The sequence below is a fragment of the Marmota monax genome, unplaced genomic scaffold (assembly GCF_021218885.2).
Source record: "Marmota monax isolate L192 unplaced genomic scaffold, Marmota_monax_Labrador192_F-V1.1 WCK01_AAM20220418_F8-fsc00010, whole genome shotgun sequence".
Taxonomy (NCBI): Eukaryota; Metazoa; Chordata; class Mammalia; order Rodentia; family Sciuridae; genus Marmota; species Marmota monax.
The window spans coordinates 20332511-20360241 of record NW_026692321.1 but is presented as its reverse complement, the minus strand read 5'-3'; the positions used below and the strand labels follow the sequence as shown (position 1 = coordinate 20360241).

Sequence of the window (27731 nt, the reverse complement as noted above, 5' to 3'; positions counted from 1 at the left end):
ATGTGGAATTATTTGTTTTTAAGTGGCTCATTTTATGTTGAATTGAACCTCAATTTTAAAAAAATACATATCACTTAATTAAAAATATACATATCACTTAAATAATGCCAAATTATGTCCTAAGTGTTGTAAGGGACTAGGCAGTGTTGTGTTCTGGAAGAACACCAGATCTCAGTTCCCACCATGGCCTGCACCTGGCCCTTGGGGAAGGAGTGGGGTCCCTCTGTACATTCAGGGCCATGTCCCAGTGTCCTCAGAGCCACTCGACTGAATACCATTACCAACCACCATCATTTTGTATCTGTATTTTTGCTTGTTCCCTGTCTTGGCTAATGTAAGTACTAGTTAAGGTGTTTAGTTTGACTAATTTAGCTCAGAGGTGGAGCCTAAAGCAATTTTTTTTTCTTTCTTTGAGTGGAACTTTCCAGAGACAACTCGCAGAGTGTAACAGGTTTCGCGTCTGTCCTCTGGGGGCCTCTTGGAGAAGAGGGAGGAGGCTCCTGCCCAACCGGCAAAGTCCCAGTAGAGCTTCTCCCCACTCCAGACAGGCCTGATCATAAAGAAGGCCGAGTGGACTAGTCCCAACAGCTCACAGTTTCTTGGGAAGCCATCTTCTGTCGTCTCATCAGGAAGGAACAGAACCTCTGTCACCAAGGGAATGCCCCAGCTCAGGTGCACATCCCAGAGGCCACTGGCCCCCCTTCACACTATGGCCTTCCACGTGGGGCCTGGTGGGGGCTCTGTGGCCAGCAGGGCTGGGCTGCCTATGGACAAGTATCCTATCCATCCTTTAAACACAGGGCTAAAGGAAAATCACATCCTTCATTTCAAATATGGCCCTGGAGCCTAGGGCCCAATGGCTGTACCATAATCAAGTTGCATCAGGCATCAAGGTATATGGGTTTTAAAGACTTGTTTCCTCCTGATTTTAGCATTCAGACATTGTCATATACCTTCACATAAATGGCCTTGTTGCTCACGTGTTGGAAAATAACTCCAGAAGAAATTAATTTTCTCTCACATAGTGGTGGGTTTAATGAACAAAGGAAGTCTAGGGACAGAGTTGTGTTCAATTAGGGATTTCATGTACTAGAAAAGGGAATTATCCCAGGAATCTCCACCAAGATGTCTTTGCTGAAAAAAAGAACCCTGCTTTTTTTTTAGTACTGGGGATTGAACCCAGGAATGCTTAACCACTGAGCAACATCCCCAGCCCTTTTTATTTTGACAGGGTCTCACTAAGTTGCTGAGGTTGGTCTTAAACGTTCCATCTTCCTGCCTCAGCTTCCCAAGTCGCTGAGATTACACGTGTTTACCACTACACTTATCATCTGCTTAATCTTTGAAAGTCTGTATTTATAGGAAATGGAATCAAGAGCTTATCATCAACCCAGGTCACAGAACTGGTTTGAACCAATTCAGCCTAGACTTAACAGGTGACTGCAAAATTTCCCAAGCAGACAACTTGGAGGCCTGAGAACCCAGTGGAGGTCACCCTTTTTAATTTTTTTTTTTCCCATAAAGGATTGATCAAGCTGGGCACAGTGGCTCATTCCTGTAATCCCAGCAACTCAGGAGGCTGAGACAGGAGGATCATCAGTTCAAAACCAGCCTCAGCAAAAGGAGGCACTAAGCAACTCAGTGAAACCCTGTCTCTAAATAAAATACAAAATAGGGCTGGGGATGTGGCTCAGTGATTGAGTGCCCCTGAGTTCAATCCCCAGTACCCCTCCTCACTAAAAAAAAAAAAAAAAAAAAAAAAAAATTGATCAACTGTCCAGATGTTCTTAAGGCATTTGCAGCTGCACAAAGAAACTTAGATTCCATTTAATAAGTACCTGGCAATCATCAGCTGCTCTAATTGCCATGTGGGTGAAGAGTTGCAAATTCAAGCAAGCCAAGTAGATTCTGAGGCATTGCTGGAAGATGAAAAATGTATGGACGAGCCCAGATGTGATCACAGAAATGTAAGCACAGAAATGTGAGCAGGAGCCTCTCTGGGGACAGCATCACCCCCACAGCCTGGAGAAGCAGATGTAAACACTCTGAGCATCTGCCTCTTTGACAGTTGCCCCAAGAAAACACATCAGTTGCTCAGGAAATCACAGGTACGACTGAAACACTCTGGACTCTGTGTTCCCTTGTCCATCCAGGCAGAAGTGGTCACAGTGAGGTCTGATACTGCAACTTCTGAGCAGTCCTGTTCCCCCACACCACCGGCTCACTGGAAAGACAAGGGAGGGGATCTTGTTATCCCTAAGTGGGTGCTATTATGATACTATCATTGACCCCTCCTTCACAGATGAAGAAACTGAGGTTCAGAGAGGTTCAATGGCTTTCTTCAAACCTCAACAGCCAAAAAGTAGTGCGGACAGGCCTCGGTTTCAGGGACCCTCTGGCTTTCAGTCTTCCAGAGAATGAGACCTGCACTCTGAGCTTGTCTACAGCACACTGAAACCAGTGTGTGTTTCTAGGGCTAATTCTCAGCCAGCTGCACGAGCTCTGGGCACTAAGTGATGACAGTTTTGTCTCCCTACCATTTACACTGTGAGGAAAGAGCCCCCCAGAACAGATATTGCTCAGTCACTCCAGGTTTCCTGGTCGACAGGACAATGGGGCACCTAACAACTTGTGACTTTTCAAAAACAAAGTCCAGAGCTGCATCCATACCACATATTTGCATGCTTCGGTTATTTTCAGTCTTTCCTGCGGCTTGATCCCATCTGACCATCATGACAACTTTGGCATGCATTTAATTTGTCCTTTGAAGATTTCTGGGTTTCCAGAGTCAACCTGTTCAAACAAAATACCCTTAAACTTTTATTGGCTCACACTTGGCAGCTGGCTGAGAATGAGGCCCCCACAGGGTAGGGAGGGACTGGGAGAGGGTCAAAAGGGGAAGAATGAGAAGGGATAGCAGGGGGCTCGAATGCCCTCTCAGCAGCCCACCCATCCACCTCTCAGTTTTGCAAAAAGAGGTTCGAGGTGAGCCCCATCCCCAGCAGAGAGACCACCCTCGCCCGCCAGGGCCAGAGTTAGAGAGGAACAGAAGAAAAACAGAAGCCACAGGAAGAGATGGGGGGAAAGATGGAATAAACCAACCATCACAGGCTCTTCAATCTTAATTCATTTTATTCTACAAAATGCTACTCAACGGAAAGTGGAAAAGCTAACAACAAAAAATAACCGCAAGGGAAAAAAAGTTGTAATATGTTCTTTCTTCCATAGCAGCAAGCTTTTTCTAACAAGCTTTCTTTAGTGCAAATACTGTAGGCTTGTGTCACATACAGTAAGACAACAGGACAAAATAACAACAGCAACGAACACACCAGAGATGCTTCAGAGCACAGATACTCCTCAATTTTCAAAACTATACAAAGATTTTTTGAGTTCAGGGTCCTGCCTAGAGAGGTCAATGTACGAGATCCTCCAATGGGGACCATTTCACCATTACTGAAAAAACAGAAAAAGATATCCAGAAAGGTCATTAAGTTCCCCCATAGAGTGACAAAAACCTTGTACGACTTGTTTGCCTCCAGGGTCTAGTAGAAGACTTCACTCCACCTCATTGACATATCTCAAATACAGATGCACAGAGCTCATGAGTTTCCACTAAATACCAAAATACTATATATACATCTCCCACTGCAAAAAAAAAAAAAAAAAGACACCCTGATACCTACTCTTTATACACAGTCGAATATTTTTCTCCTCAAAATCAAGTAACCACAAAGTAAAATAAATGGAATAGGTTTTTAATAATACAGAGAAAGTAATTTTGAGGGACAGGGCTGGATCTATCATTGTGTTCTCTTACAATATAGATTTCTTGGCAGCTACTGTCCCAGAGGAATGACAATCCATCTTTAAAAACAGAACCTTTTTATACAGTTTATACAGCACAAGTCACAAATCACTTTAGAAACAAAAAAGCATCATTATCCTAAGTTTAAAAAAAAAAGGGAGAGAGAGAGAGAGAGAGAGAGGAATTGAGTATTTTAATGCTATCCGTTTCTATTCAGGCTTAGTACAACACAAAGAAGATGTAAACATTTAAAATAAATAATAAAATAAGTGTCAATTTCTTCTCCCCCTCCCTTTCCATGTCCCCACCCCTGTCAAAATTTGACTCAGCCCCTCCGGAACATGTCGTCAGCTATTAAAACGCTTTGTTGATGCATGGCCAAGACACTAGAAGCACGAGAAGATGCCAAATTAGTAGTGGGGTGACTGGGTTTCCTTCTAAATAGCTGCAGGAGGACTCAGGCACTCCTGGAAATATGTACGCACACATGCGTGCACACACACACACACACACACTCTCTCTCTCTCACACACGCGCACTCCACAACCTGTCAATAAATAGTGAGATGCTGGCTTTTAAGATGAATGCCAAGAAGAATCAATAAGCAGAATGCAGTAAGACCCCTTGACCTAAGTTTCGAAAAGAAAGTTATGCACAGCACATATTCTATGGGCCCACAACTCTGCAGGGACTCGGTTACCCCTCCAGACATCTGAGGGGTGCAGATGAGCACAGGCCAAGGAGAAGGAGGGTCTGGAGGTGGGCAGATGCTCTGGGGGGTGGGTCTTTGAGAACAAACATCAGACTGAAGCCGATCTTACTCGTTCTTTGGAAACTTCTCACCTCCAACTGTTTCTTTTTAGCCATCATTTGGGGGCCCTTTATATGGGATGCCCTCGTTTCAAAGAGGATAAATAGAAAAGTGCCTAACAGTGCCTGGCACATAGTAGGTATTTATTCTTTCTGTCCCTAAAGGGGCCTGGGATGTCTGATCAGGGAAGGAAGTTACGTGGCGAGATAGCAAGGTGCATTGTGGGTCTGGAGAAAACCCCCCAAGGCTCCAGAGTTGTCTCCCACTTCCACTGGAGTCCATCAGGAGCAGAGGGAGATTCCTCTCCCCAAAGCTGGAGAGAGAAGCAGCAGCCAGCTCTGATGGCTCTCAGCTCTGAGATGCCTGTGCGACTGTCCTCAGCGGGCCCACCTGGCCTCCACACAGAACGTTCCACTCATTCTGAAAAACCTCCCCAGGGACTTCTCAGCTTGGAGTTGGCTCCAGCAATTCCCTAAGCTTCACCTACCATCTCCTCTTTCCTAGGTCAGCAACTGTCCCCATCAACCCAGCCAGGGGCAGGACCGTTCCCAGAAAGGCCAACCAGGCAGCCACAAGGACTGTGTGTTTCACACTGGCCCCTCAAGGGGTGTCTCCACATGCCATCCCAGTCACCTGCAGACCCACCCAGGTCCACACCAGCTGCCTCCTGGCTGGAGACAAGGGGAGGCCCAGCAGTTCCTCTCCTGAGCACAAAGGCATCTCCGCTGCAGCTGTCCCCTTGTTTGGAGCCACGGAGGGAGCAAAGGCTGGGTGTCTGGTGGTTCCAGAGCAAGTGCGTGCGTGTGTGTGGCGGGCAGGAGTGAACCTGGAGAGCAAGCCAGAAGGCAGTAACCTAGGACAGGCTCATGACTCAGGAGTGAATGTTCGGGCTTCCCCAAAAGACCTCTGGCTTTGGGGAAGCCAAACAACCTCCTAAGACACAGCAAGAAAGTCGTGAAGGTCACACCTCATAGGCTTCTGAAGTCCCTGGGGCTGTGCCTCCTGCAGGTTCCGATGCCAGCAGAGCTTGAAATCAGAAGTCAAACTCTGGCTCAGGAACGTCCAGCGTGGCTCCAAGTCACAGACCATGACCGGTGTTGGGGTCCATGCTATACAGACTGGGGCCAAAAGGGGATTTTAGAAATAAAAGACCAGAAAGCAGCTTCATTTAAGAAATATCTATATGCACAAGCTCCCACTTGGCTCCCAAGACGAGTTGAGATGATAAAGCCTTTCCAAGCTGAGAGCACCCAGCTTCCTCGGCCATCGCCTGCTAGCCCTCCTTCTTTGATTAATTAATCTAAGACCAGAAACACCGCTGCCCTTTCTTCTTAGAAGCACTTTCCCAAAGACCCTGGGAAACCAGAGCACAGCGTCACTGCCAGGGAACATGGGAAAGAACACGTTTAAAGTGTTTAAACAAAATCCTTTTCATCTCCTCTCTCTGTGGCTGACCCCTGTGCACGTTCCTTCTGGTCCTGCTGGGCCGCGTATCTTCAGCCTAAGTCTCTTCCATCGTGCGTGTCTAGGGCATCAAGGGGGAGTTGGGGGTGGAATTAAATAATGGCCAACACCTGTGACCTCAGGTATAATAGGAACCGGTCTGTAAAGCTGTTCCTGCTCTCTCCAGAGTCGGACTCAGAAATGTAACTGCCACTGGATTTAAGTAGCATTGACATCGTTTTGAATGGATGGACACTGATCTCTCTGGAGCTGAGTCACCAACAGTGAGACTCCCTCAGAGTATCAGCTCCACAGAGGCCAGTTCTGACCAGAAGCTGCTTCCCAAGGACATGTGTCACATGCTCTGGGGAGAAAAAGCTGAGAGGGGTGGAGGCCAGGGGACCCGTGGGAGGGGGCAGCTCTCCTGCGGTGGAAAGCAACACATCCTAGCTCCAATTTCAGCCGCTGGAAAGATTCAACAACTAGAAATGGCACACGAGCCCCAAGCAAAAGCTCATGGGCCAGCTGCTCACAGCTTGTCAATTGGGCCAGAAGAGCACCCCGGGATGGGGCAGGGGGAGCATGAAAGAGAAAGCACTGGAGCCACCAGATGGCAGATGACCACAGAGGGCAGACAGGGCCTATGCTGCAGGGCCACAGCAGGGAAGGTTGGGCACTGGGGCAGTGGCAGCTGCTGCTGCAGACACCACCCCCATCCTCCTTCCTGCCTGGCTCTTCCATCCTTTGAGGCTTGGAGAGGAGCCTCCCTTGGGGAGGGTCCAGGCCCACGCTCATTAAATCTCCGTGGGTGGCGTCACCCTGAGAGCCAGGGAAGGGTGGAGCCCAGCAGGGCCTTGGAGTGATGTGTGGTTCCTGGGAGGGACGCCTCCCTGGTCTGGAGAGAAGGGTCCAGGGGCAGAATGGTGAGGCAGTAATTACAGGAGACACCCTGCTCAAGACACCAGGTGAAGGGAAGCTGGCTAGGACACCCAGGTGGCTTTGTCGGCACTACCCCTGGCCTGATAATTAGGTGTTTGGCAACCCCCCCCCCCCCCGCCCGTGCCCTGGCTGTCTCACACCCCCTCTTCTGGTCAGGCCGGTCGTCCCAAGCCACCTCCGAGGGTGCAGAGGAAAGTTCTTTCAAGACTCCCAGTGAGGTTGGCCCCTGCTTGAGAGGTCTGGAGGCAGTGGTGCACTGGGGAGTACCCCTGGAGGGAAGGTTCTGTATTGCACTTTGTCCCCTTCTGGACAAGTCAGCCCCCGTGGAAGAGTCACCTGCTGCCATGCCTCCAGAAATGAAGAGCTTTAATATCCAGACCACCCTGATGAAATGTCATGGCAAATTTGATAAAAACCAAGAGGGAGTGAGACTGACACTGTGGGAGGGAGGGGGCACGTCGAGGGAAGGTGAACCAAAAGGCACTGAGCATGCTTGGTGGGGTGGGGAGGACAGCATCACTCCAGAGACAACAGGTAACAAAGGGGCAGGACCATCTGGGAAGCTCCAGGCTCTTCAGAAGCCAGAGACAGGTCCCGTCTGCCAAACCAAGCTCTCCTTGGCTTTCGAGGAGGAGAACTCTCTGCAAGACGAGCAAGGGAGGAGGTCCCATGGCTTACAAGGATCAACCCGAGTCTTCTAAAGCCTCACTGCCAAGTCCCACCTGGGTCCCCCAGAGCCCGGAAGCTCCCTGGCAGGGCTTCCTCTGGCCCTCAGGGCTCTGGAGCTCTTGAAGGTGCTGGTCCCTGGGAGGAGGCAGTGCCGAGGACCCCTCCAGAGCTGGGGAGGAGAGCACAGGTTACAGAGCCAGCAGAGTGGGGGAGTTCAAGGAGTCTGACGACTGGTCCCCGCTGCTACTGCTTCTGCGGTGAGCCTTGGAGCAGGACTCGGAGGGTGACGCGGGCGACTCCTGCTCCAGGACACTGGGGTAGGTGAAGACGAGGTTCGAGGTGCCCGGAGTGATGGCAGGCGTGGAGGTCACCACGATGGGGGTGTGCAGAGGCTCCTCCCCATAGAAGCCCCCGGCAATGCTGATGGGCTTGATGACGGAGCGCTGGGCCTTGTCCAGCCCTGCTGATGAGGACGAGGGGCTGTCCTCTTCTAAGGGCTCCTGTTTCACTACCACAGCGCCCACCGCACTGCCCCCACTGCGCATGGGCTGCAGCCCGGGGGCTGGAGGCGATCGGCGCTCCTCAGGGCTGATCTTGCACACAGGGCCGTGGGCCACCAACATGAACTCCAGCTTCTCCTTTTCCTTCTGTAGCTCAGCGATCTCCTTCTGCAGGCCTGACTTCTCCTCCTCCAGCTCCTCTGTCTCCTGCAGGGGAAAGCAGGGGGTGTGAGGAACAACAACCTGCCAAGGACCCACTAGGGGACAGTTCCAAGCCAGACAAGAAAGGGAGAACCAGCAACGTCCTCAGATTACCTCCTGTACACACCTGGCCACAGACCTTACTGGTTCTGAGTCACATGGTGGCTCCTGATTTCTTTTATTTCTATAGAAGGAAAGCTGGCTTGAAGAAGAAATGAAGTAGCAATTGTAGCTCTCATGATTGAACACTTAATTGTGCCAGGCACTGTATTAAGCATTTCATAGGTTATTTCATTCAATTCTCCAAAAGTTTTTGAAAGCAGATGTTATCATCAACCCATTTGCAGATGAGGAAACTGAGATCTGAAGAGGCTTAATAACATGCCCAAAGTCACAGAGCTAACTGTTGGGTAGCCCAGATCTGAATCTCAATGCATCTCACGTGGGATACATTCTACTCTATTCTACTGCTTTGGTGCCAGGACTGTCCCTGGGTCCCTTCAAGGGGTAAGCGAGATTTCCATGGAGAAAGAAGCACAGGATGGAGCCCTACCCCTTTGGCTCCTCCTCCTCAGCTTCCTGCCAGCCCACCTGTGGATGCAGGGAAACTGAACCTGAAGCCCATGAGAGGGGGACGGTCTTCTCCAGCAGCAGGACAGTGTCTGGCTTGGATAAGTGCTCACCCAATCCCTGTGGGACCGCCCCTTTTTTGCTCCAGTTTCTGAAGCCTCTGTCTCAGGACAGTCGGAACAGCAGAGAACACTCAGTTCAGCCACATGCTCAATGGAAGAGGCACCTGAGACCTGCATGAGCCTGTGAGGACACCAAGACCATCCTGCAAGGCTTTCTGTGTGACAGCCCCCTTCTTTCACATAAAGCCAGAGAAGCAGAAGGGAGCAAATGCACGTGGAAGCGCAGCAGAGGGAGGGGAGAGGTGTGTGTCACCAGCCTCCTCCCCACTTTGTCCCTAACACAGATTCCCATTCATGAACAAGGAGACGCGGGCAAGAGCTTCATTAAGCGGAGAGTGGCACATTCTGCAGTGAAAAAAAGTTTCCATCTGTCTCAATGGTCTGATGAACGTCATGAGCTTATGAAAGGCTTCCTGTGGAGGATGTGGCTCGGGGCCTGGGCGGCTGGGTCAGGGGGCGGGGGAGCAGGTGTGAGGTTTCTGGGAAGAGGGGAGGATCTATTCTGGGGTGGTGGTGAGGGACGCCTCAGGTAGACACACAGGGCATGGCTCCCTGAAGTGTCAGACCAGAAAAAGGCTGGCGATGGGGAGAGCTCTGCTCAAGGAGTCTCCCATGATGGGCTGGTCACTCACAGGTCCATCCTCCCTGGCTCTAACACCTCCTCGGGACACTACTGCAACTACCACAGAATTCACACAGCACACAGTTGATGCCCAAGGTCAAAGGCTGCAGGACGGCCAAAGGGAGGCTTGAGCAGACAGACAGTATCCAGGAGGACAAAAGCAACCAAAGGAATGTTTGCCAAAGCCCCGTCCTGGCTGGTCGCTGTGAGGACCACTGACGGAGTCTCTCTCATCTCCTCACTTTGCAAACATTCCACCCAGGAGAGTCAGCCCTGGCTTGGGGCTTCCTCCACGTGGCACACAGCCCTTGCTGTGGGGCCAGACTCTGCAGGACCATGGGCCCCCAGGTCCAGGCAATCAGGGAGCATGGAGAGTGATTCACAAGAGCAGACTCAGGTGCCAAGGCCAGGGCTCTAGGCTTGTGATAACGGTGGGAAAGCCTCCTGCCCATTGGGGATATGAGAAAACCCCAAGAAAGAGCAACTCAGCTGGCATGTGACCTCTCTCCAGCAGGATTCCCCCCGACACTGACCCAGCTCAAACCATAGTGCTTAAGCCAGGTTATGCCAGCCCAGTGGGGTTGTCTTCGGCCTCTAGCTGGGAATTAGCCCTGGAGGGGCAGGTCTGGATCTGCCCGGACTCCTGTGGACTAGCAATACCAACAGCCCTGCCACCCCTCACCCAGGAGCTGGGCCGAGAGAGCAGAGAGAGAGCTCTGAGACAGGGAGTGAAAAAAGGTGCTGGCCCAAGAAGGCTGTCCAGTTCTCCCCAGGCCCAGGCAGGTGGAGAAGACCAGTTTCTCCTTCTATCACTTTTTCATTCAGCTACATGTCGACCCATGTGCCCAAAGGAAGGGTGCTCTAGCTCCACTGACTCGTCCCTAGGGGACTGGTAAGCAAGGGGAGGGCACGGAGGGCCTGAGCCCTGGGCCCTCACCCAGCCACCCAGAATGCCCCTCGTGCGCACAGAGGTCCTTACCGCCTGCAGCTTCTCGGTCAGCTCCCGGCGGCGGTTCCGGCACTTGGCAGCGGCCAGTTTGTTCCTCTCCCTCCGGATCCGACGCTTCTCCTCCTCCTCGGGAGACAGCTAGAGGCCGAAGCCCAGAATCATGATTAGAATGGGGTGAGTAGTTCACAGCATTTTTAAAAACTGTATTTTAGGTAAAGAAAACAGCCCTCTGGGCCTGGGAGGGGAGAAGGCAGGGCCAGAGGAGTGTAGTGGGCAGAGAACACTGCGGCCTGGCTGCCTGAGGGACACCTGTTGCCCTGGAATCTGCCCTGGAAAGTGACATCTGATGTTTAGAGGGAGAGCAGGGTGAAGTGGGTTTGGGACTCACTGGCCCCTGCACGATGGCTACATGTGTCATGTCAGCGGATTGGAGCATAGCCCAGGCCAAGAGGAGCCCCTCCAGCTAGCCAGGCCCAGCCCCACCCACTCAGGCAGCTCCTTCCAAACCTGGGCTAATTACTCCTCCCCATTACCCTGCCTGCTCTGCCAGCCTCATTATTCCCATTTGGTTAAGTAGCTGGGCCCAGAGTCCCCACACAGGCAAGACTCGCCCAGAGAGAAATGTTCTGTTGCCAGTGGGAGGACACAGGTACCACTCCACTTCTGACTTCCGCTGCCAACTCTAGAGTGCCAGCCGCTCACAGCTTCCCCAGGAAGCCTGGCATGGCACTGGGCTCCACGGAAAGTTCGTTCAGTCCTGCTGCCCACCTTTTCCGCCAATAGACACAGTTCTAGGAGCTTGGGACTTTTCTGTGAACCAGAAGATCTCCCTACAAAGAACTCAGCACCTAGCTCCTTGCCATGAAACTCAGTACTCACACTAGAGGACAAGAAGCCTGCTCTGCTCTGCAGGCGAGAGCCCTTCAAAGCCATGACCCCATCCTCCTCTCAGGCAAAGGGGACCAAGGAGATGGCTGTGGGCCAAAGCAGAAGCAAGGCAAAGAAAAGGGCTTCCCATGCCCCATTCAGGTGTCAGACACTGACGCACATGTACCACGCGTCCAGTGCTGTACAGGGAGCTTAGGAGATATCAAGGGGAATAAGACCTGAGTCCTGCTCTCAAGGGACAGGTGGAGAAAAAGCTGAAGGCACTCTTAGGGAAGGAAAGAGAAGCTTCCCTGTGGAAGAATGTTGCTCAAATGTTGGTCACCCCCACAGTCCTGGCTAGTCCCAGATCAGGCAACCTGGAAGTCTACTGCTGTGATGTCCTGAACAGCAAAGCAGGGCACAGTATCCACAAGGACTATCCCATGCCCATCTACCCAGAGGTGACCCCAAGGCCTGGTGGAGGTCACAAGTCCATTTGGCCAAGGCCTCCAAACACTGGCTACCCTTAAAACTGCCTCCACCTGAGCCCAACAGCGTTGGTTACCAAGAGAGCCAAGGGCCTTATTGGCTTGGGTTTGGAGCTTCCCACCAGGATCGCCCTGAAGGCCCAACATGCTCCCTCCAGAGCCCTTACTAAGGTGGAGGAGTAAAGAGGAAGGGCTGGCCTTGATCCACTTCAACTCTTCCTTCCCCCTTGTTAACTTTTGGCCTCAGAAACCTCTCCCCTGTCTGGGAGGTAAGGGACAACTAGCAGGAGTTGTCAACATAGGAAGTGTTCAGGGGTGGTGAGATCAACTTGGCCACAGCTTGAGTGTGTCAGCAGCTCCAGGACTCACCCACAAGCCCCACATACCCTCTCCTCCACAGCTCCTCAGTCACTGCCCCTGGGCTCCGAGGGAGCCTCCAGGACCAGCCCTGGAAGAGGGCTATAAGGCTCCAGGTAGCAGGCCCTCTGCAGGGGGAGGCTGGGGCAGGCAAAAGTAAGCCTCAGAGAAAGACCCTGGGGCTGGGAACCTAAAAGCCAAGGTGCTAGGATGCCCTTCTCAGCTTCCCCAAGACTGGAGCAAGACTGTTTCAAGTCCTAATTGAAGGGGGAATAAATGCTCCTGGCTCTCTCCCTCCCTCTCAAAAAAGGAAGGAAATTCTCCAGACAGATTGTCTCAGGGCACGCCTAGGTGGTGTGGTGGGAAAAACACAGGGCGAAGGTCAAAGTGGTGGATTCCAGTCCCTGATCTGCTACCAACTCATTGTGTGGCTGAACAGGGCCCTTCTCTCTGGGCCTCCACTGGTCTATCTATAAGATGGGTACAGAGGGAAAATAAGAAAAGATGGTCTCCAAAATGCCTTCTGGATACAAACTTCTAAAGCTGCTATGAGGTGGGCCCAGCAGAGAATGGAGAGTGCTGGGCACATCTTGCTTGGTTGAATTTCTGGCCCGGGAGAGCTCCTTACAAGCCTGGCTCTCATGTGGTGTCACTTACATCCTGAGAGAATCTGGCTCATCAGTGACTCTAAAGCTTTGCACTTTGAACTCCCTGTGGGAAGGACACATGATCACGACTGCAATATTTACAACCGCCTCCTACCCCAGCAGCAGAGGCCCACCCTGCAACCGTGAGCACTATTATGGCATCTATTATTCATATCTCCCCCCATAGGACCCTGATTGTGGCTCTACTTTCAACAGGTTCTAGATACAGGCCCAGCTTTGTCCTGGGAGGAGCAAGTGTCCCCAGGAAGCTTCTAGCTCCTTGGAGTGGTAAGCCCTGTAAGTCTAAGTATCCTGAGGACTACGGGCCCTAGATCCATCAGTATCCACTGGGAACCATATTTAAAGGCCTTGTACTGGCATATCCTCCCTGGGGATGCCACAGTGGAACCGGATGGGGGTTGGAATGGTGAGGGGTTCCAATGCTGTGCCACAGTATTCCTGGAATACTTCTCCAGGTTCATATTTCATTTGAAAAGGGGACTCCACTGCTAATGTATTGTGCCTCTGCTGGGCTCACAGTGGCCTGGCCTTGCAGGAGAAGCACTGCACAGCAAGTCCAGGGAACTGGTTTAGCACCAGTCCAGGCTTCCTCTCTCAACTGCCCAGTGGGAATAAGCAAGTGGGTCCAGGCCTAGGACGTATCATCTGTGAAGCGGGCAGATGGGGCTGTCTGAAGGCCTAAGTTCCTTCTTTGGGGTATTACACATGATTCTCATTTCTCCTTCAGAAATTAGGGAATTCAGCACCGCCCTGGCTCACTGTCAATGCAGGTGGTGGGCCTTTAGAACACTGGGTAGATGCCTCCTAAAAAGCAGAGGCCCCATATTTTCTGACCTCTCTCCAGCCAAAATAGATCTCTCGAGACCCTTGAGGAAAAAATTAAAAATCTATGTCTGACCTCCCCTGTCCCATCAGTTAAAGCAGCTGAACAGATTCCTGAGGCCCCAGAGTCACTGTACTTCCAGAATGTACACTCCAGGCCCTGGAAATGGACCCCTGCTTTAAGTCAAAGGCCTGGGCCACTGAAGAGGAATGAAAGCATGTGGCCAGTACCAGCCCTGAGTGGGGCTCTTTAGGACAGCTGGGTGCCTGGCCTGCACCTGACACAGGGAGGGGGCTAATGGTGAATCCAACACAGCCAGGGTTCACTGGTGTTTATCCTGTGGCCCTCTGTCAAGGCTCAGGTCATGACAGTTCCCCTTCTTTGGTTACATCTATGACAGGCTTTCCCATGTATGATCTCCCTCAGGCACCAACAAGCCCTGGCTGGCAGGAACCATTATTCCCATTTGGCAGCTAAGGAAACAGACTCAGATTCTGAGGGACGTGGGCGAGATGACAGGGACAGACCCGTTTCGGGTCTCCAGCTCTGCTTCTGATGCCTAGCTCGTTGCCTAGCTCCCCTGTCTCCCCTGTGCTTCTAGAACATTCACTCTGCTCTGCACCAGTCTGCAGAAAAGCATTCTGTGCTTAGGAGGCACCCAAAGCCACCAAAGTGGCTCCTTTCTGCTGGCCTGAGTTGTACCTGCTCATCTCTCCTCCTGCGGCCCACGGTGGTGCCAATGGTCTTGATCACGCCAGGTCTTGGGAGGGCCATGTGCGCAGGGACAGAGCCTAGGCCAGGCAGCGGGCTGTAGGGGTGCGAGCGCTGGTAGGGGCTGGACATGGAGGTGATCACTGTGGGCTGCACCATCCACTGCAGGTCCTGGCTGGTGGTGATGGCGTTGATGGTGGGGATGAAGGCACTGCCCGAGCCAGGCATATCTACCCGGAACTTCTGAAATGAGGAGAAAGGCATGATTGAATCAAGAGACACTGAGCAGAACAGAGTAAGCCGAACTGAAGCCAAAGCCCACAGATAGCAGAGTCAATACTTGGAGGGGAAGGTCAGGACCCCAGGTGGGCATCTCTGGACAAATCCTGGGAAAGTCCCACACATCCATGAATCAGGATGATCTAACCATTCCTGGGGCCTCACACTGGATCTACTTGATGACTGGGGTCCTCAGGACTCCATCTCCATGGGGCTCAGTGAGGATGGTGTCATACCCCCAAATGACTTCTAGGACACATGTGATGCCTGGCTGCCCACACTCACCCTGCAGCCCTCCAGGGCACACATCTGCAGGATGCGACACCCAGGCCTCCCAAGCCTCTGAGTCACTCGACAATTAATCCCTGAGGTACTGGCTCAGGACACCTTGACTTGGAATGTGCATACCAGCAGCTTTGGAACAAGAAAGGTCACCAAGAAGCATACTTTGTCTACATTTGTCACTTCCCAAAGAGGTTCAGGATTGAGCTATGACCCCATCCAGGCAAGGCCAGATCCATGAGAAGATGTCTGCAACCCATTAGACTAAAACTCATATGAGGCTGGCATTTGCAGCCAGACCTCCTCTTGATGTCCTTGTCCCTCCTCATTTCCCACTATCTGCATCTTGCTTAGGGCAGACACGCTGTGTCTAGCTCTACCTATCGACACATCTTTGTCTCTCTGGGTTCACACATTATCTGTGGTAAACTTCAGTGCTGCCAGCTCAGAGTTTTCTCCTTGTCTCTTAATTTATACCTAGACCACGTTGCAGAACTCTCTGGAACATGCTGCAGAAAGCATTCTACTTAAAATATAAGATGATGACAGAGTACAAAAATGAAAATGGGCCAGCTCCTCAGGAACTGGGCTTGACCTCTCTCCAAGGCAGCTACTGGACAGCGTGTGGGAAGGAAGAGCCCTATTTCCAGCATTTCAGGGGGAAAAAAAAAAAAATGGAACCCAGGTGAATCCTCATCCTCAGCTTATTTCTTTGTCCACAAAAAGATCTCCAAGCCAGGGGTGGTGGTGCACACCTGTAATCCCTCAGGAGGCTGAGGCAAGAGGCTCATAAGTCTGAGACCAGCCTGGGCAACTCAGCAAGGCCCTGTCTCAAATAAACTAAAAAGGGCAGGGGGGTTGCTTAGTGCTAAAACACTTGCCTAGCACACATGAAGCCCTGGGTTCCATCCCCAGTACCCCCCTAACCCCACATACACCCCAAAAAATGTTCACCAGCTTCCCCTCACATCACCAAAATGGTTGATGAAATGACTTCAATAATAACAGTTAACTTACTAAATGGCCCACGCCACGTTAATGTCTCACCTAGATTATCTCATTAATTCTCCCTCTGAGGTAAGAACAGCCATTATCTCTATTTTAGGAGCAGAAATTTGGTCAGAGAGAGATTAAGTAATTTATCCTAGGCCACACTACTAACAAGCAGTGGCGTCAGGATTCAAACCCAGTTCAACCTGACAGAGAGGCCATGACAAGCTTATTTAGCATGACTTCTTTCTTCCTCAAAATCCAGCCATAAGCGCTGACGTCGGGCCCCATCACCCTCAGACAGTGTCAGGTCACATTGGATAGATGCCTCCTAAAAAGCAGAGGCCAAGGGTCCATATAGATTTTCCCTCTCCCCAAGGAGGTCCCACAGATCTGTTTGGCCCCAGATGACCTCCTCCTATCATTAGCACCTAGCACAGATGCTCCAGTATCCTCTGTTCCAACCCAGTCAGACGGACCAAGATTAGAACCACTAGCAGCTACCACTCAGCTCTTTGCCCCTGGTGGCAACATCTGGATACCTGCTGTGTAAATAAAATGAAACTTAGATTACCTCACTGTAGCTGACAGAGCTAGGGACTCCTGCCACCCACACCCCCGCCACCCACCTGGACCCCAGTACCAGACGTGGAACTTGACCGTCCCAGGGTCCCAGGCCAAGGGCATTCAGTGAAGAGAAAACCCTGACCTCCAGGAAGAGAGCTGCTCAGAGCAATGGATATGGAATTCTGTGAGGAAGGCTACCCAATGCAGTGGATTCTGGGATTCTATGAGGAAGGCTACCCAGTGGGCTCTGGGAGTCTAAAGGTTACCAGTGCAGAGGATTCTGGGATTGCAGAGAACAACCGCCTAGGGCCATGGCCTTGGAGTCGCACTCTGAAGTCAAAGATAACTGGGCTAAAACAGGACCTGACTGGAAAGAAGCAGGTGTGTGTGAAGGAGGGAAAAGTCTGGTAGCAAGGAAGGACTGAAGTGGGAAATGACCTTCATGGAAGAAAAAGGGGCTGGCCTTTTTGACGAGACAGAGAGGGGAGGGTGACCTCGTCTGAGTGTGTGCAGAAGCACAGACAGAGTCCCAGACAGCAGCTCTTTCTCTCAGGGTGCTGGACAGGAAGGGCAGGGAGTCAGCACTTGGAGTCAAGAGGCCTGGCTCAGCCTCAAAGAGCTTTGCCCTGGGCACATTGCTGCGGAATCAATTCCAGGGTGTAAAGGGGACCACTAACCCCCAACTCCCTACACTGTCACAAGGATTAAATAAGCAGCTACTCGTAATCACAGGCTACAAAGCACACTAGTGCTTCTCAACCTTTGCTGTACACTGGAATGTTCTGAGGAAATTATATTTTAAAAAAAAACAATGTCATAACCTCATGATTAGAGTTCTAAAGTAACTGGCTGGAGGCAGAGTTCTGATAAAGGGATTTTTTTTTTTTCCTTAAACTCCCAAGGACATCTAATGTGCAGTCAGGGTTGAGAAACACTGCTCCAAACAAATGGAAGGTACTGTCATCATTGTCATCACCACCACCACCACCACCACCACTATCATGTCATCATCGTTACATGGCTGTGTGTACTCTGCACAGGGCAGCTCCAGGGAGAACTGCCAGGTTCCCACTCCTGGGAAGCACCCAACTTTTGCATTAACTTCTCTCCCCAAATCAGCTTCTAGATTTGAAATGCACCAGAGGTACCCAGCGCCAATGGTCTAATGTGACCCCCTTCTCCACCAGAGAGGTGTCAGATTTCCTATCAGGAAAGCACCCAAGAAATCCATTCATTCCAACAGCCAAAAGTGTACCTGCTTAAGGCTTAGGGAAGCAAGCGGAAAACCTGAAGCCAGGCTGGAGACTAAGATTCCTTTGGGATGGGGGGGGTGCCTCTTAGCCCCTCCTGGTCCCTCCCCTCTGTGGATGGCAGGCCCACAGAATGTGCTTCCCGGAATCAACAGCCAGGATACTTGCAGCAGTGGCTTGGTCTAGACAAAACAAGACAGCAATAAAAACAAGGCGGGAGGTAATGACTGCCTCTGAAACGCATGTACACCTTGTTTCAGACGGGAGGTAAAGCCATCTGGATAACACACTGGCTCCAAACTGCAAGGAAAACAATGTCCCCTCCCCAGAGGGAATGGGGCCTGATAAAGAAGGCTTTGTCTCCAGAGGAGCCTCTCTGGGAGACATACAAAAGTTTCAATTAGATCTGGCAGATGGGTCTTGTCTCAACTCCAAAGGTATTATTCAGAAAGGGACACTAGGGTAGAGAGAGGAGGTGAGGCTAGGAGTCTGAGGTCCCAGAAGTTATCCTGGCATCGTTCTATGGCCACCACACCCCAGAATCAGCCAAATGTCCTGTTGGGGATAAATCATGGTTCTCTCAAATGAGTTAACATTCAACAGGAATCAAAGTCAAGCTTCTCAGGTGCAGGCCTTAGGGCCACGGGACCTGCCACATTCCCAGGTGTGTGGTGGCAGTGAGGATTGGGGGGTAGCCAGGAACCTGGCTCCCCTTGGGGCTCTCTGGCCCCTAGGAAGCTCCTCCTTTAGGGACAGGACTGAAGATGCTGGGTGGCTGTGGCATTCCAGCCTGGCACAGCCTCCAAATACTTCAGATGCGTAACCCTGTTGACTTCTAGATGCATGCCTAGAAAAGGACAAAGTGGCCCCACTGCCCTCCAAGAGCAGAGTTTGGCAAATACTTCAGGCTTTGTGGGCCGCACGATCTGTGTCACAACTCGACTCCCCCATCCTAGCATGAAAGCAACCACAGATAATATGTAAGCAAACGGGAGTGCCTGGGTTTCATTCAACTTCATTTTATAAAAAGAGTTTGCTGACCCTAATCCTAAAGGATTGTTCTCATCTCAGCTCAGGTTGATGGCATAAGAATAAAGAGGAAATAAGAAAGCAAAATCAGAACTGAGATAGCCGCCTAACCCAGGGAGCCATAACTGGATCTCCAGACCCCAACCTTAAGGTGAAGCCCTTATGAGCCTCATTGTGGGTTTTGGGCATGGGAACCTCAGTGTCACCCTGCAGCACCCTGTCCCTGGGGTGCCATGGGCTCCTCAGTGAGTATCCCATGGAAGATAAGAGCTAGGATCACAGGACCCACTCGAGCAGGCTAGAAAAACCTCAGCCCAGAAGTTGCTGACTTGGAAAATCAGCCTTTGGGGGCGCTAGAGCAGGGGTTTGGATTCAAAACTGAGGCCACACCCATAGTCTGTTGCTGGTCTCCAAATAAGGGTTTGGGAACACATTTCCCACATGACTGGATGCAGCAGAGGGCTTATCCCAGGGACTCCTAAGCCCGGCAGACAGAAGGCAGGGTTGGTATTTTTGGCTGCCCACTGCCTGGACCTGGCATTTCTCCTCCAGACTGATTCTTGTCAGGGTCCCCAAGTATTAAGGCCATGAGCCTGGACTCTGTGACCTGTCCCATCAGGAAGGCAGGCGTGAAGTCTAGGAAAGGAAAATTCCAACATCCCAGAAGGATGGCTCAGGGGAAGAAAAAGGACAAGGACAAATGCTCTCTCAACACTTCCCAAGCCACCCCGGCAGGCCCCTTACCAAGACAATGCAAACACTCTGCTTTTACTAAACCTGGGATGACCTCCAAAACCCTCAGAATGGAATTCAACCAGTCTTCACAAGATTCTGCACTGGGCATCACTCTGATCTCTGACCCTTCATTCTTCTCTGAGGAAATGCTGCTTAAGTCAGAATGGAAATCATTGCTAATAAATCATAATTTTCCAAAGTTTTACAGTATACAAACACCATCTCCCTTGATCTGCCTCCTGACAGCCTCTTCTCCTTCCCAGGTTCACTTGAAAGAGCGACTCAAACTTCTGCCAACTTACTACCAGGGTAAAGAAAAGCAAAGAAGAAAAGAAAAAGCAACGAGAAAATGACCGTGGCTGATTTGGAGTCACCCCAGGTTCCCGGGTTTCTTTGCTCCCAGAGCCCTTCCAGCGAAGCCCCACCCCAAAGCCCTGGAGGGTTCACTCCACTGCACCCCTTTACCACTACCACCAACCCTTGGAGCTCGCACTTACTCACTGGGAGGACTTGCCTGAGGACCACAGGAGGGTGAGCCTGGTGACATCAGCCACGTGACAGGGCTGAGACCGCACTGGCCACGAGAAATCTGAAATCTTCCCTCTCCAGCCCAGGGAGCTGAGGAGGGGTAGAATTACCAAATGGGGTTTGGCACAGACATATTTACCTCAGTCAGAACAGCTGCCATCATTTTGAAATCCAGTGGCCACCAGAAGTTACCACATACAGCATGGATGAGACATTATCCACAAAGTAATGGTGCTGTTTTTTCTTTCAACATATAAACCAGAAGGTTCATTTCTTTAATTTCCAAAATCAGTAGTTTTATTCCTGTTTAACAGGAGAGTATAAAACCCAATGTATAGATGACAATGAAGATGCTGTCACCAACGGCGCCTGCTCTGGTGTGCTCTGTCCTAGGGCACATTCTCCCAGGCTGATTCCTGAGACTTAATGCCAACAGGACTCAGGGACATACTCTACAGTGGACCCAGCCTGATCACTTAGACTTTGTGTGTCAGACTTTGCTTGAAAGGGGACTGAAATAGAACGAATTATATCCCATGCTTTAATAATTATGTCATAATATATTCTATTGTCATGTATAAAAAGAACCAATAAAAATTAATTATTTTTTTTTAAAAAAGATCTTTTGGTAACTTCCCAATATCAAATTCACCCTTTAAAAACAAAACTTTTGTTTAGCAGGGAGGGTTTTTTCAGAAGAATGTATTGAAAGCAATTCCAAAAGAGTTGTCACTGCAAATCCTTTCTAACCAATAGCTACAACGTTCAAATGAGTATTTAGCCTCCTTAAAGAACAAGAGTGAAAGGGACAACAGGGATTTGGATGTTTAAGTTCTGCTGTTTGTATTAAGGTAGAAAAGAAGTCTCCTAATTTTACATTCATCTTGAATAAGAAGACAGGATAAAATACAGCAATGGAAAAGCCTTCAGTGTTTTGGATAGGGAAATTCAAGGACCACTCAGACAATAAGTGACTGCTATTTCACCCCATCCACTTTGATGAAAAACTGAAGCTGACTTCCACCACCAAGAATCAGCGGAACAGACAAATTCCTGGGATAACATTTTGTTTGATCCTAATCTACAACATCTGTAAGATCAAGGCAAAAAAGAAAAAAAGTTTTAAAATGAAAAAGCACCCAAACACTTCATGTACATCTTCTACTTTCCCACCAATTCTGAACTACGACCCCCCAATACAAACATAGCAAGAAAGCAAGCCTTAGGAATTTGAAAACATCATGCTAGTACCCTAAGAAACAGATAGACATCAAAATAGGGTTAGCAAAAAAAAGCAATCCTTTTCTAATTAGGTTTTATTTGGGGGTAGGGGGATTAAAAGGAATTTTTTTTTTTGGTACTGGCGATTGAACCCAGGAGTGTTTTTATATTCCCAGTACTTTTTATTTTTTTCTTATTTTGAGACAGGGTCTTGCTAAGTTGCTGAGGCTGGTCTTGAACCTGCCATCCTCCTGCTTCAGCCTCTGAGTCACTAGGATTACCACTGTGCCAGGCAAGAAACTCATTTTGAAATCAAGCAGGTCCTAGATAACCACTATTAAATATATTACATTTATCTGTCTCTAAATAAAAAGAAAAAATTCTAAGAATTCCAAAAACCAACCAAGTTAACACTCTGGGGCTGGAAAAATACATTTCCAAGATAGTTCTACCAAAAATGTCCTGTAGGGGGCACTAGAGAGGTATGCTTGAGGCTGACTTGGGAATCACAGTCATTTCTGGTAAAAGTTCTTTGATGTGAGGAATGTCCCAGCCTGGTACAGTTGGCAAAAGTTCACTCTGGGGAATTTTGTGAGTGTGTACGTGTGTGTGTGTGTGTGTGTGTCTTGGGAAAGGGTGGCTGAGAAGGAGAGAGCTTGCCTGGTATTCCTTGATTCCAAAAAGGAAATACCCCAATTGATTTATTTTCACAAGTTATCTGAGAAACAGGCAAATAGTAGCCTTGGAAAAGTTCTGTGTCTTGTTTTTGTTTTGTTTTGTTTTTTTCTTTCATTAAAAGGGGGCCTGGCTGATGAAAACAAGTTATGAAATGACCTATGTTTGTGTAACTGGCTAGATTGCGTAATGCTCAGGCCCTGAAACCGTAACAGCCAGGCAGCCAGGCAGGGCATATATCTGGGAGGTGTTATCCTAGGAAAGTTAGGAGAGAGAACACAACAACAAAAAGCAAAACCCGGGAGAGGGAGATAGGTGCAACTATTCCTAACAAAACTGAATCACCCACGAGCCACCTTTGAGATTAAAACTTTAACTGTGACAGGAAATCTTTTTCATGTTTCAAGTTCCTGCCATATATAAGAACGGAGGCTTTAACAAAGAGTTGTCTGCCCCCTCATCCCCCAAGTCACTGGAACCCGTGGCCTTGTGTTAAGATCAAATCTTATGCAGCTAGACAGGAGAGGAAAGCTCTGAGTTTAGTAACCGGCAGAACACTTATCAGAAATACTAGACCCTGCAAACAAGGAGACCAGAAAAACATAATATTCACTTGCCCGAGGGAAAACCAGAGGACTGATTGGTCCATTGCACTGCCATAAAGGAGGAAGGCCCATCCACTAACGGCCAGAAAAGTCTCCCCATAAAGGAAGCTGAGAGAAATAAAGTGATTACAGGTTTTATCTGGTATGTAATAAAGTTACCTTGAGCCTCAGCTCGGGCGGGGTCATAGCCACAAACTTGCAAAGTAACAAAAGCCTCTGAGGTCAGTCCTTAGGGCCATAGAACAGTTTTGCTCAAAGTCACAGTGATGATGGAAAAACTTTCCCCCTGTTGCTTCTCATTACCCTGTCCCCCTAGCCACCACCACCACTGAGGAACCAGCAGAGAAACTCAAGGAAGCGGCACTACCTCTCCAATCACTCTGGTTTGAAAGGCGTCTCACTCACGCTGCTGGGTCCAACAGGCAGGCATACGCGAGAACCCCATGCACTGGTTGTCGCTAATTGCAAAATCCTCATGTGTTACAGCATGCTAGGAATTAGCCAACAGCTGCTTTTTGCTTCGGTAATGAGGCCCCATTACACTCTGCTGGACTGAGTTCTTTTCCTTCTTCCTAACACTGGTTTCCTGTCTGATTTGCTTCCAAAACGGGGAATTGCCTCCACTCACATCCTGGGCTCAAAGCCCTAGTGACACAGATTATTCAGTTGGGGCACTGATGTCCGGTCTGACTTCCCATCCAGGCCCCAGGGTCGGAGCAAAGCCAAGCAGGGAGGTTACACTATTTCAATGATCAATGTCCCAGACACATTAGCAAAAGAACAGAGAAGAAATCCAAAGGTCCCTTCCTGATTTGGAATAGAAAGAGGTGTTTTGGGGTTTGTTGAATTGGAAAGCAAAGAAACGGGTCTAAGTATAAATGACTCCATCCCATTGGTTAATTAATGATAATTGGAGTCAACACAAACCTCCAACTGGGCTAGGAAGCAAACAAACTTTTCAGGTAAGATTTTAAACTCATCAACTTCATGCTAATTTTAAGAGTGAAATGACTGCACCCTCAATACACAGACTAGTCTTTCTACAGTAGGTGCTTAGGGGAGTACCCAGAAGGTAGAGGAAAGACACAGAAAAGCCATTTGGGGAACTCACCAGGTATGAGGATTCACTTTGAACTAGGTGTCCCTCTTCAGATCCAAAAGACAGCCAGTTTCCATTACATTCTCCAGCTGGGTGCACCCTGGAAGCCCACCCCAGCCCCTGCTGCCTGGAGGGCTTCTAGAGGCCAAGGCCACCACTTTATGGAGCAACTCTTGCTGTGAACGACTTGGCTAGAGATTTCACAGACGCTGACCAAGGTGGGCTTCAGGTTGCAGAGAAAAGCCTGGGTGTTGACCCTGCAGGCTCAAAGAGACTGAGGGGGTGGGGAGCCGATGCCCAGGGCAGATACCCCACCAGTACCTCTCTGGTATTTATAGGCACAGAAACACAGGCACAATCCCTCCAGAGCAAACCAGTCTGGCTGCTTTAGAAGCAGGTTGTTTTTCTGCTTCCAGAACCACCCAGGAGCCCAAGTGATGTCTCTTTCTCCCACTTCTCTCTGCCGGTCTCCTTGCACCAGGTACCCCAAGACCCTCAAGGAGCTCCTCAGAGGCAGTACAGGCTTCTGCCCCGACCCTTACAGGAAACGCGCAGAGCACACAAGCAGCAGCAGAAGCCAATCAAGGCCGGCCCCTTCCTTCCTGACCTTCGCACCTGATTCCCAGAGGCAACCCTCGCCCTCACTCCGGAGTACTTGAAGGAGCCCAACTGTATTTTTGAATACCCAGCCTTTTTCAGAAATGAGTTAAGACTGATGGAGAACAGAAGTGAGGAAGAGGGCTTTCCAGCAGGATCAGGGACTTGGCTGTTGGGAGGGGTTAGTGGGTGCAAAGATTTCCTTGTCCGTACACCACCAAAAGAGGGGAAGGGGGAGGTGGTGGAAGGAGGTAGCAGTCTTCGGGGAGACCTGCAATTACAGGAGCTTTTCTGAATAAGAGGCAGTGAGAAGGGAAGGATCTGTTGACTATTCGAGCCCATTCCCTGCTCCAGTTTAAAAAATAAAAGTGGTGGGGTGGGTGGGGCAGACAGGACAAAAATCCACAACTTACAACTGTGCCCCGTAGGTATTTTCTCACCAAGCGAAGAAATGCAAGGAAAAAAGAGAGAGAGAGGCAGGGCGTTAAGAGAAGCGCGGGGGTCCTCCCGCGCCGCCAGGTGCACCCGGGGCCCACACCTACCTGCTGGCCGCCGCCGCCGCCGCTGGAGTAGGACTCGGCGTGCGCAGGAGAGCCGCTGCTGCCCCGGGACGAGGTGTCAAAGTTCCCAGGATAATCCTGGTACATGATCCGCGGTGGGGGCCGGAGAGGAAACAGGGTGTTTTTCTTCCCCGCCCTCGCCGCGGCCGCGCACAGGCTGCTGCGTGCTCGCTGGTCCGCCGGCCGCGCCGCGGGCTCTAATCTTCGTTCCCTGCCTTTCCCCCACGGCGGCCGGCGCGGACAAGGAGGCGGTGACACCCGGGAAGTGTCCCAGCGCGCCTAGCACGGCACTTCTTTCCTGCTCCGGGAGCGCCTCGGGACCAGTTGTCCACCCGGTCCCTCCCTCTAAAAAGTCGGCGCGTCCCTCGGTCCCTCCCCTGCGCGCGCCCTCCCGCCCCCGCGCTCTGCCGGAGCTCAGCCTGGACCCGCGGCCCAAAGAAAAATTGGAAATTAAAGAACAGGAACCGGCTGAGCCTCGCCTGTCAGTTCCGGGGACCCCCGAATTCAGACAGGGCAAAAAAGGCGAAAAGAAAGGCTGCTCGCTTGGAGAAACTTCTATTTCCTCCTTTTAGAAAATGAGCCCGAGAATAAACTTCCTGTGGCCGACTCGCTGCCTGAGTTTCTGAGCGGCTCGGACACTTGACTGGGAGAAAGCAGCGTGCGCCCGTCCCGCTCCAGAGCGCGCCCGCTGAACTGCGGCCGGTGGGGTTCCAGCTGAGCCGGCGCTGAGAGGGACGTGGCCCCACTCCGGCGCCTCGACCTGCACCCCTTGCCCGGCGCCCGCTCCCGGACTAGCCCGCCTCGCGCGTCCGCGCCTCGCCCTCTCTCTCCCTCTGTCCCTGCCGAGCGCTGCTCGCTCCCCGGTTCTCTTGGAGCCCCTGCGCTCGGCCTGAGATGAGTCACTACAATGGCACGAGTTCAACTCCACACTCTTTATTCTCCAGCTCCGTACCATGTGGATTCACTCACGTCAACCTCGACTCCACCTTGCAGGGAGGAGCGCGCGAGGAGGCGGGGGGAGGAGGCCCAGGAGGAGGAGGAGGAAGAGGCGCGGGAGGGGAGGAGGCGGGCGCAGCGCTCCCCTCACTGGCCCGGCTCTCCGCAGCGCTGACGCCAGCCGAACACCCCGCGCGAGGAAGGAAGGCAGTGGCCAGGGTGGGAGCAGGCAGCCCACAGGGTTTGGGGGAGCCGAGGCAGCCCTGGCCCTTCCCCACCCCCGCCCACCCCCCGGGCCCAGCGCCCTTGGTCTGTTCCATTGGCGCACGTTGCCAAAGATGGTCATTTGCGTTAGAGGACGCGAGTGCGGGTTTCCTCGCTTTCGGGTGACGTGGAGGGAGAGGGATTCCCTCGCCCGCTCTCTTGCGCACCGCGGCCTCCCCCGCCCCGGGAAGGGGCTTGGGGCGGGGCCCCGACAGAGGCCGAGAGGGCCTCAGCTCTAGGTTTTAGAAAACAATCACAGTCCTCAAGACCAGACGGGCGGCTCAGTGCGGCGCCACCGCGAGGCCGGGAACCTAGCTCGCAGAGCCGCTTGCAGGGAGGGCGCGGCCGCGCGCGGTCGTCCGCGCCCTCCGTGGCGCCGCTGGGTGCAGCGGGAACCCTGGGCGCGCAGGGTATCCGCGCCGCCCTGCGGCCGGGTCTTCGCCGGGCGCGGCGCGGCGCCGCCAGGCGGGGCTGGCCTGCCTATCTTTCCCTGCGTGTTGGTCGGCCTACTGCTTCCCTTTTTGTGTGTTTTTGTGTTTTGTTTTGTTTTGTTTTCGGTCCTACAATTAATTTGTTAGGAGTAGCCTTGAAGACGAAATTAGTCAAGACATTCCAGCGATCCTCTGCGCCAGGCAATCAGGACGTAACCAATAGGAGTAATCGGGCCTTATAAGCAAACTCCAGACTGTTAAGAATTAAACAGAGGAACACCAGGGAGAGGGGGAGGCCAGCGAGAGGGTGTGCCCCGAGTTGTCTTCAGCTGTTTGGGAGTGAAGTTCAAGGCACGCGTAGCCAGACTTCTAGGCCTTCCCGCCTCGCTGGGCGGGGCGGGGTGCAGGGTAAAGAGCACAGGGCTTGGAGTACGAACGCCAGGCTCTGCTATTTACGAGCTGTGAGATCTTGGGCGAGTCCCTCAACCTCTCTGGGTCTCAGTTTCCTCCTGTATAACGAAGGGTTTACGACAGATGACCTTCTAAGGCCCTTGTCTGCTCCGGAGCACTAATCCTACGGAGATGATGTGGTGCGGCCAGAAGCGCTGTATCTGGACTTCTGGTCCAGGATCTGCCTTAGCCCTAGTTTACCCAATTCTTAAGTAGTGCTGTCTCTATCCCAAAGGGTCCTTATGAGGACCAAACGAGGAGATGTGTGGATGGGGGTCCATCGCGGATTGTCAAACACCGTGTGTTCTAGTCCTCAGTTTCCTTATCTGTGAAGTGGGGGCGTTACTAGGAAAGAAAAACAGAGCCGGGAACTCGAAGCTTTCCCGGGGCTCTATATAAAGCTCTGGCGTTTCCGGGACGGCTGGCGGCATCTGGCCGCCCCAAGGGCCCCAAGATACGGTAATCCCAAACAATACTCGGGGTCATTGTTTACAGCTATTAAACACATTCTGTCCTGAGCTCCATCCCCAAGGACGTGTGCGCGAGGCGAGGCCGGCCAGACTCCTCGCACCTCCGCGGTTGCCCGCCCCTCAGAGCCTGCAACTCCGCCGGCCCAGATGAGGGGTGTGGGGTAGGCGGACACGCACACAGGCCGTGGGTGCTTGGCTCCCCCCCGCCTTCTTCCCTG

The 27731-nt window shown here is 51.4% G+C and overlaps 1 protein-coding gene across 2 annotated transcripts; it reads right to left on the bottom strand.

Moving 5' to 3' along the window:
- Positions 1 to 3114: 3114 nt before the first annotated feature.
- On the bottom strand, positions 3115 to 25896 carry Fosl2 (FOS like 2, AP-1 transcription factor subunit). Of its 2 annotated transcripts, none has more exons than XM_046441541.2 (4): positions 24945 to 25896; positions 14537 to 14788; positions 10662 to 10769; positions 3115 to 8374 (listed from the first exon to the last, which is right to left on the bottom strand). In XM_046441541.2, the coding sequence occupies exons 1-4, from the start codon at positions 25047 to 25049 to the stop codon at positions 7856 to 7858; spliced, it is 984 nt and encodes a 327-aa protein (XP_046297497.1). In that variant the 5' UTR covers positions 25050 to 25896; the 3' UTR covers positions 3115 to 7855. The 2 variants fall into 2 exon arrangements, with proteins under 2 accessions (XP_046297497.1, XP_046297498.1); XM_046441542.2 differs by lacking the exon at positions 24945 to 25896 and adding an exon at positions 23818 to 24915.
- Between the last annotated feature and the right edge of the window lie 1835 nt (positions 25897 to 27731).